The sequence below is a fragment of the Rhopilema esculentum genome, chromosome 15, assembly GCF_057945365.1.
Source record: "Rhopilema esculentum isolate cy_ngs chromosome 15, ASM5794536v1, whole genome shotgun sequence".
Lineage (NCBI taxonomy): Eukaryota > Metazoa > Cnidaria > Scyphozoa > Rhizostomeae > Rhizostomatidae > Rhopilema > Rhopilema esculentum.
In genome coordinates, this window is record NC_142829.1 from 2,067,563 (window position 1) to 2,077,394 (window position 9,832).

The 9,832-nt window shown below is 37.6% G+C and overlaps 1 protein-coding gene across 1 annotated transcript; it reads right to left on the bottom strand.

Annotated features, from left to right (window-relative positions):
* Positions 1 to 467: 467 nt before the first annotated feature.
* LOC135685763 (uncharacterized) lies at positions 468 to 7,142 on the bottom strand. The gene is made up of 5 exons (XM_065201826.2): positions 6,866 to 7,142; positions 5,585 to 5,751; positions 4,719 to 4,759; positions 3,724 to 3,824; positions 468 to 1,700 (listed from the first exon to the last, which is right to left on the bottom strand). Exons 1-5 carry the CDS (start codon positions 7,017 to 7,019, stop codon positions 1,543 to 1,545), a joined length of 621 nt encoding a protein of 206 aa, XP_065057898.2. The 5' UTR covers positions 7,020 to 7,142; the 3' UTR covers positions 468 to 1,542.
* Between the last annotated feature and the right edge of the window lie 2,690 nt (positions 7,143 to 9,832).

Genomic DNA, 9,832 nt, shown 5'->3' on the forward strand with positions numbered 1-9,832 from the left:
GATCTAGTAAACCTGTATGGACGATTTAGGTAAAGGGAATTTTGAAGTTTAGACGGCAAATGTAACATTTCGGGATTACGGTAATCCTCTTGCCGAACCCGGGTCAGGATCTCAAGGTGTTGGAGCCCGGTTATGTATTTCCTAGCGTAGAGTTTTCGATCTGTGTTCTGACGTTTTAAACTCTGAAGAGTGTCAGACGAAGAGCTTCAGTTTACACAAATGTTTGCCCTTTTCAAAGCCAAATTCAAGATGTAGTCATGTTAACTATAATGTAGTTTAAACGCGATAGGGGGTTGAACGTCTTTCACGCATGCATACGATGAATTCTTCCTCTGTTCATCTTTACACATAGAAATGCTCCTCTACCCGGGTTGAGCCTAAGTAGATTTTCGGAAGGGCTAGATAAACAGGGCTTTTTAGGTATCAGAAGACGAAAAGAAGAAAGCACCGAAAGAATTAACAAAACGTAACTGAAGCAGTAACAACCACTTCCCAATATTTTGGAAAATACTTTTACAAAGCCATTTACCCAAAGCGTATACAATACGTATTCAATATGTTCATTAAATTTACAAATTTATCAGATGCTCAGTATATACATACAGTTTCGACACTTTTCGAAAGGCCGTGGCGAAAGGAAGAATTTTAGAGAAAGGGTTGCCAAAAAGTGGGCCAAGGGGCAAATTCTCTAGTAAGGTATTTTGTATCCTGACCTATCTGGGTCACTAAACATGTTTTACAGTGATCTCACATTGTTATCTTATATTATCAAACAAAATTACCAGATATTTCGAAAATTTACAGTACTCTTGATAGCTTACTTGCGGGGGGGGGGCATACCTACACGAAGGCCCAGTTTGGAAGAAAAGGCTACTTGAATATGGATATGAGTACATACAGAATGGAGCAATAGCTGAATTTAAAACATTAATCATTAACGTTCCCTTACGAAATTGGGCAACAATTCATTGGATAAGCTAAATCCGACCCGAAGTTAAAATATCCAAGACTTGACCAAATTTGCTCCATGAAACTTGAGCTGTTGTTAGTCCTAAACAGTGTCACTTTCTGTGGTTTACTTTTATCCCAAAAGAAACTTTTTTGGGTTAAAATCTTGAAATCCTTCTTGATTACCCCCTATTTGAAATAAGCGAGAGTACCCTCTCCCCCCATGGACTCGATTTTGGCGCAAAGAAAGGAACCCATTTAATCATTTCTCCATGTTTCATAAGTGATACTTGGCTTCTAGTGAATAATGTGATTTCTGCATTGTTATGTTTGCTTCCCTTTCATTACCAGAAAGACGTGTCTGTAAAAACCTTGGACCTTGTCCTACTCTTGCTTTGTTGCTAACCATACAAATCCATTAGAAGTAAAAGCTATTATGCACATTATGACAAAGAACTCCGACGACTTTACTGGCAGGCGCTGCCTCCGCGCGTCAAAAATACTTGCTACTGAGTTGGCTCGCAATTCTCGCAATCTAAAATCTACTCTAGTCATGAGGATGTTGAAAGATGTAAGCTTTTGTCGCTAAGTCCCTTAAAGCGTTTTTTCGCATTCTTCTTCTTGTATGGGAGTGATAGTCTCACCAGCAAGTTCTTCTTGGCTATTATTAGAGCCGCCGCTTGAACTTCGTGACCGCCAGGAACTTTCAGTCGGGTATTTTCCGTCCAGATGTTCGGTCCCGTTGCCCAACCCTGAAAAGTGACGAGAATGGCATAGGTATAATCTTACAATTTCATTGTTTTCAAAGGAATATAAATGTTAATGTGCCTGCTTCACAGATCTAATGAACTATTTTTTAAATAATTAATAGTATGAAAGGGATATACCCCGAAAGGGATATGCCACGAACGCGAAATGCCCTGCAACTGTCGCTGGTGGAGGAGTTTCAAGTAACCCGTTTGCATTTTAACACAAATTTATCAGCTGCTTAGCCAGGCACCGCGGAGCGTTGAGAAAAGTGCGGGGGTCTAAAGAAAGCCAGCCTCCCACCTTACTCTGCGGGGCGAAAACAAAAAAATTTTTCGGAGGGGTACAGAAATGTTGTTGCCGATAAAAAGGGCGTGTTTCAATCTTTAAGGATGTGGTCATAAGATAAATAATCTTATATGCTGCTTTTATGCGTTTCTATTTAAAAATTCATTCTTTAATGTCATACTTTGAAAGTTAAATACTACAGAAGTGTTAATACGTTGCAATTATTGCAAAACGGTTGCAGGCAGAGAATAATGTCTTCTTTTGCCCGGCAAAAATCCTTTATGTGCCGACAGCCAAAATGTTGGGGGGGGAGGCACCCCTCGTACCCCCTCTCTCGGCGACGCCCCTGCTCGCTGCTTATATGAATCGAGGGGCTTTTTAATAATAATATAATAATAATAAATAATTTGTTTAAAGTTGGCGTACTAAATGAACGGCTGATAGCTATAAAGAAGCTAATTAAGGCCAACTATCTATAAAGAGTTAGTATGAAATAAAAATATATGATACAATATTAAAAAGGTTTAAGGTATAATGTTCTAAATAAAACCTAACCCAGCAATAAATTTTTTACACAATCTACAGTCGCATTCTATAGGGTGTGCTCTTAATTCTTTTTTAAATGTTGCCAATGATTGGGACTCTCTTATACTGTGAGGTAGTGTTTGCCACAGTTTTTGACCTAAATATCTCACAGTTTCTATACCATAAGAAGTTGTCCTGGCTTTTGGAATGCAAAGATCATTTTTAGTTCGCAAATCATAATGTACATTTCTTGTTTCAAAAATCTCACTCATGAAACTAGGGTTCAGGTTATGTTTGGTTTTGTATATTTCTATCATCAAGTACTGTAGATTGCGTTGGTGAATTGATACTGCATTATCCAAAGTCAGCAATGCTTCGTAGTCAGCATGACTGTCTTTATAAACAATGCTGAGTGCTCTTTCGTGGATTTTATTTACTTTAGCATTCAGACATCTGTCATGGAACATCCAAATTAGGGGGCAGTAACTTAACTGAGCTTTTATGAAGCTGTTCATTAGGAGACGCAGTTTATCAGAACCCATAAATGGCGAAACTCTAGCAAGAGCATGCAGTTTTTGGCTGGCTCTTTTGCATAAATTTGAGACGTGACTTTTGAAATTAAGATTTTTATCTATTATCACCCCTAGCAGTTTTTCTTCAGAGCTTTCTTCAACAATGGCCTCACCGATTTTGATCTTAAAGTCATCTTGATTTGTTCCAAAAGTAAGAAGATGACATTTCCCTGCATTCAATTTCATAAAATTTTCTGGTAACCATTTTGATAAAATAAGAGCATCAGTTTCTAGACGTTCTAAAACTTTATCTAATTGACAGTCAGCTGCAAAAATCGTAGTATCATCAGCAAAGTTACATACTGCAGTATCAGTTACCATTAAGAATAAATCATTAATATATAAATTAAATAGAAGAGGCCCAAGGACTGATCCTTGTGGTACACCTGCAAAGGTTTCTCGCCAAGTGCTGAATGAACCATTTAATTTTACCCTTTGTCTTCTACCGGACAGGTAATTATAAATCAATAATTGAGCATCTTTACAAAAACCATAGGCATTTAATTTCGCAATTAATAGCTCATGGTCTATTCAATCAAACGCTTTTGAGAGATCCATTATTATCTGATTTTTTATTATCTGAATTTGTACTGACTGATGGTTACTTATAAAAAGTAATATTTTTACTGCTTTACGTCGTTACCTTCTACTCTTTCACCGGCTCCGTCTATGACATCGACTCCATAAAGAGAGCTATTCCCAGAGTACATTGAAGCATATCCGCTCTCCCTTCGGTCAGCATTGCTAGAAAAGTCGAACATCTTGTTCTTAAAATGTATGTGCAGAGGTAAAAACTGGCATTTGCCAAGCGAACAAATTTCTAACATATATCAAGCATATTATCAAATGACAGAGCAGTATCAAATCTAATCCAAAGAGGTAATCCAAGATAAAAAAATAACACAATCAATAGCGCAGCCAAGGTGGTAGGGTTGGTGGCGAAGGTGAGTTAAGCGAAGGTAAAGTGGGGTCCACACACTTTTGAACGCCGGAAATGCCCCTATTCAAAGAGATTTTTACCACTAGGGGGAGGAGCATCCTCTTGCCTTGCCTCGCTACACTCCTGAACAAAGCAAAAAGCGTCTATTCAGGCACCGCGGAGCGTTGAGAAAGGGGTGGGTCTAAAAAAAGTGGGGGGGGGGGGCTAAAACCGTATAAAAGAGGCTTTTCTGGTAGTTTGATACTTAATATTTGGCATTTTTTTGCAAAAAGTGGGGAGGGGGCTAAAACCCCCAGCCCCCCCTTTCTCCGCTGTGCCTGCTATTTAGACAAATAAAGACTTCTTGTACCTTACGCAACAGCAAGTCACGTTCACGAAATGAAAAAAATTTAAGCTATTCACGGGCTCAAAAAGATTGGCTTATTCTTGGAAAATCTATAGTATAATACTTGGTTGCTAACACAGAAATCGTCCAACCAGAAATGTGTTCGCTTGTAAAGGGGGCCTGGGCCCTTCCGAAATTTTGTTGAGTCTTAACAAGAGGGGCTGGACCCCCAAGCATCCCTTCAAGGCACCCCTGTGCGACATAATAGATGAATGCCTTCAGGTATGTTCTCTGGATGTCTCTTCCAAGATATTAAATAATAAATTATTATAATAATAAAAGATAATTGTTGAAAATTCTAAATTTAAATGACCTTTCATTTGACATTGGCTTTTTTGTGCTGTGCCTCTCACTCTGCAATAGAATATATATTTTTAAACTAAACCAATTTTATTCTAATTTCACAAAAATAATCTTCTGCCGGCACTCATAGTGAAAAATGCACAGGAAAAGGCACTGTTAAGTGCCCTCTTCTCTAAAGGGCCTTTCTAATCTCCCTTCTAATTTGGATGGCTTTGTAGAAAGGAGCGAGTGACACTTAACGTAAATGTTGCTGTTGTTGTTGCTGTCATGTCATTTGACTTCAAAACAACAATAATAGAATGACTTCTAAATAAAAAACGTCTTCTAAATCTACAAACGTATAAAAGAAGCTAGCGAATTTTGAATATTTTTAAAATGATGATAGGACAATACAACAATCTTAAGCATTCTTCATCTTTCATTTATCATATAAGCATTCATTGGAATTACGAAGCATCCCAATGTTGTTATCATCCCAACCCAATGTTGTAATCATCTTGTGAAAAAGTGTATTTTTGAGCAGACTTCATTATATTTAAGGGACCATTCCATATTTAAGGACCCAGCCTTCTCAAGTTCCAAGTATCAAAATTAGATTAAATAAGCCTGTAGCTTCAATAGGTTGTTAAATATTCTAAAAGAAAATATTATTTTATGAAGATAGGGCTGAGTTGCTTGATTGCTTTGTAGACTTCGAGACAGGGAGCTACTATATAAGAAAACGTACAAGTAGTTCTTTCATACTTTTCAGTTACTCTTCCAATAGTGCTTTCGTTTTATTACGTGGACAAAGGTCTAAACGCGCTCTTGTATTTTGTCAATCTTCTGTGGTAATATATCGTTTGAACTTTATAGCAAAGTGTTTCAAAAACTTACCAGGATATCGTTAATAGTTTTATACCACAAATTCATCTCATCCTGGTCCTTTGCACTGAGATGGTATTTTCGGCCAGAGTTCTTGGTCGCGAGAACAATGATGTTGTGTCTCCCACAGTAGCTCTCTTGCTTTGTAATTCTATCACAGTCTCGAAGGTAAATCGTACCTTAAAAGCAAAGTTAGCAAATGAAATATCTTGCTCTAAACATTTTGTTAAATGGCTAAAACCTATGCTAAACCTTACTTTTGTTCTTTGTAAACCTGCATGTAACGGGAGATAACTCGTGGTTGCGCTGACGGGTAGGTAATGGTCCCAAAATTCAGAGTTTCTCCTTCTTATGGTTGGGAAACGCTGAATTTCCACTGTTCCAAAGCTCGTTTCCTACATAATGGCCTGTTATTCAAACAGGCTTGTATTTACCGAGGGGCAATTCACTCTTGAAAATAGCGTACGAGATTTTCCCTAAAACGAAAGGATTTCTGCGGATTTTCAGATAAAACAATAGGATTTTCACAAAAGGTGTACGAGATTTTCTTGGAGTGATTTGGCCCTCGGTATTAACTTCCTCCTTTCCTCAAGAAACACAAGCGGTAGACAAGGGCCGTGAACTCAACCAGGAAGGCGATAGCCTAGAGCTACAATCCCCCAATTGTACAAAGCTAAATGCCTCTTACAACAGATTTGTCATGAGTAACAAAATTTAAAAGATTTTCAACGCCTTTTCTTGATATTTCTCATGTTATTACATTCGCTTTTATAAGTATGAATTCGCATTTGCAATTGTAGTGTGCAACCACTAGAGCGTCCGGGATCGTGGCCTACAAGACCCCGCCATGTAATTTAAACTGTACCCCTAATTAAAAATACTACAAAACCGCTTAGTTTCACCTCTAACCCGGGAGAAAATTCAGATTACTTGTTGGCTGGAAATCAGAGACAACCGATGAGAGCAGCGCGCCGAATACGCGCGGCGAAACGAAGAACCGGCAAAACCACTTCAGTGCAAGATAACAAGCTCAGGAAATTTCGAAATCATTTTAAAAGGCATCTTAAATACCACGATTGCTAGCAATGGAATTAAAAATAGATCAAAACGCTTCTTTCGATGTAAACTACGTCCTTTTTCACTTCTTTACGTAACCTACCGAAAAGAACAAGGTGCTCTCTGCTACCTTTCGCTATTGGATGTTTTTGCAGTATAAAGTCGTTAATTTATAGCAGCAAGACTCAGATTGCGAGATAAGTTAATTCTATCAATATAATTGCATTCTTTGTTTACCTTTTTCCGTCTCCCCGTCATAATAATGCAGCTGCAGACCTTTTCCTCCATCGGACAAAGTAAATCTTCTCCAAGTCCATCTGCGTAATAATTTTTGAAAAATTCCCGGCCCTGCTTTGTGCAAATGCCCATCAATTATATTGTGATTTGACATTTTAAATTGAGTTTCGACTTACTTACAAATGCGACAACTTATCGTCATCCTCAACACACTTAATTTCTAGTTGCCCTGCCCTAGCTCCGTGAAACTGCAAATGCGCAATCAGCACACATGATGATCAAAATAATGATGTCACAAGAATGAACGTCCTCGGGGAATTACCACAGGAGTCACCCTAACCCGGAACAAATTTGCCGCGGACCGGTGATTGCTGTAGCGCGTTTCAGTACATTGGATTGTGTTGAAACCACAGAAGAATTCCCCATCTACTTCAAAGTTGGTTATTTCGGTGATTAGCCCTTCCTATAAAATGCCCCATTATATGCCTTACTTTACTGCAATACAGCATGGTACCAGCAGAATTGGGACCAGCTTTGGGTGTGATAGATAGAAATACTAAGCAGATGACTAGATCGGGACCGACTTTATTGCTATCAACCTTTAACTGGGACCGGGTAGTGAAATTATTGGGGGGTGTGACACCCCCACACCCCCCCCAAAACACCCCCCACTTTTTACCATCACTTTTTTCGATATTGGACCAACAGGCTGAAAAGTGATCGTGTAACATACTAAAATTGTCCATTTTCGCTGCAGAATTTAATGCGCTTATCTGCTGCTAATCCTCTATCATTGGAAATTTTACTCTGAACGAAAGCAGAGTAAAATCGAGTTCATCACTTTTTTCAAAGGCGCCGACAAAATTCTTACGTCACATAATGTTTTGATGAGAAGGGAACGGCCTAGAGTTTCGAAAAAAGAAGAAAAAGACGTGAATTGTGCTCAGAAACATAATTATTAGCAGAAAACGAATATGAATAATGATTTGGAGTAAATCGAAGAGCAGCCAATTACAGAAAAATAAATGCAGTTCTGCAATCACATTCTTTGGGAGTATACAGAAGCTCCAGTCAAAGATTGTTTAAAACCAGCAGCTTCAAATACCAACGATAGTTGCAAAAAAATTCGAAAAAAATTAATTCTTGCAAAAATGATTTTCCTTAGAAGTGTAGGTAAGTGATAAATTCGAAAAATATAGTAAAACTTTATATTTATATATTGAATAAAGTATTTTATGGAAAGTCTTTTTTCAATGCGAATCAGTTTTATTGTAAAATGTAGAAACATCAGCTATAAAGAAGATTGAGATGACAAAGTTACTTGAATGCACAACGCTCAAGTTGAACTTAAATGTTCTTTGTTGTAACTTTCACATCAGAACACAAGCAATTCATCAGAAAACTTTATTTTGTAGTCATGCATATTTTGGTCAACAGTAAATTGGTTGACTGTATTCTTCTACTGTGCCCTGGTCTTTTCTAATGACCAGAAAACACTTGACTTTGTATGGCTTGGTGAATCTGAAATTTTTCGAAAAGTTATCTAAAAAACAATGTCTTAAAACATACTGTCGAATTCTTTTCCAAATTTGGCGAACTTGTTAAAAATGTTTTCAGAATCTAGGCCTGAAAACAGTCAATGATATGATTAAACACGATAGCAGAACGATTGTATAGAAATCTTTAAACAATCTTGCTTCCTACATATAGCTATATGTTCATAAGAAATTCTCGAAGTGCAGTTTGGCAGCTACATAATACAGACACTGACTTAAAGCTTCCAAAGAAAAACACAAACAATATGCAAAAGTCATTTTCGTTTAGAAGCGCTAAACTTTGGAATAACCTACAGTTTCCGAAGCTAAGAAGGCAACATCTCGTAGAAAATATAAAACTTTGCTATAATTTTTTTTGTTTTGCTTGTTTTTGTTTTAATATCATACTTCAGGTTTTTATCTATTGTGTATATATGTATATATTGTAATTTGGATACCCCCTCATACTTCCCTCAAGTGACGCCCCTGACTGAAATAGACTGATAAGAAATAGCTCATTCACAGAAAATAAAAATGTATAGTTGCCATTTCGAACACAGAGTTCGTCCAACCAAGCAAGCATATGCTCGCTTGTTATAGGGAACTGAACTCCAAAAATTTTAATAAGGAGCCTTAGCAGTAGCGTAGAGCCAAAAAATGTAGAGTGGGCCATAAGGCTTTCTCTATGCACTCTTTTTGATAAAAACCAGTAAATTTAAGTTCAGGCTGACTGCTCTTAATTTTTCGAAAATCTGATGCTTCATTGTTATTTAATTTGTTCACAATTTATTATGGCGTAAGGAGTGTGTTTGCTAGCTTTTTCGCTTGGCCTCGTTTGCAGACAAAGTGAGTGAGACAGCCTGCATTTGCCGACAAGCTTGAATATTCACCGAAAAAGCACCCACACATATAGCTAAAAATCCTCGTTTTTGAGATGAAACATTGTTCAAAATTGCATTTTACAGTAACTCAGCCTCAGCTTGCTCTTAATTTGTTCTTAACTTTTGACCAGTTTCGAGGTCATGTTCTTATAAAATTGTTCTTGTAAAAGAAGAGTGTATTGTGTACAAGATGAACGTTTCAGTTCTTTTCCTTCCATTTTTTCTAGGGTTAAACCATTTTCCAATGTCTACCTATTACTGAAGTAGAAAGATCTTAGAAATGAAGAATTTAATGTAGTAATATTTGCAAGCATTTATTGAATTTCCAACTATCAAGAGGGCTATTGAGGTCACACATGAAAGTAATATCAGTTCAATTAAAGATTTGATCCTGGCAGATATTAGCCATGATATTTTAGAATTACTTAGAAAAAATAGGAGGGGAGCAGCTCCCTTCGAAAAATAGAGCGGAGCCCCCTCCTCTACAGGCCCGGGCCTGACCCCCCTCTTCTACAGCCCTTGGCCTGAGCCCCCCCCGAGTTTCACTCTAG

Bases quoted from the DNA above. Each gene is read 5' to 3' on its own strand.
- LOC135685763 (XM_065201826.2), bottom strand. From the start codon at position 7,019: ATGTCAAATCACAATATAATTGATGGGCATTTGCACAAAGCAGGGCCG. The intron at 4,760-5,584 runs GTAAGTTTTTGA...ATTCTATTGCAG, and splicing joins AAACTATTAACGATATCCTG to AGTGAGAGGCACAGCACAAA. The intron at 3,825-4,718 runs GTCATTTAAATT...CGACTTTTCTAG, and splicing joins AAGCCAATGTCAAATGAAAG to CAATGCTGACCGAAGGGAGA.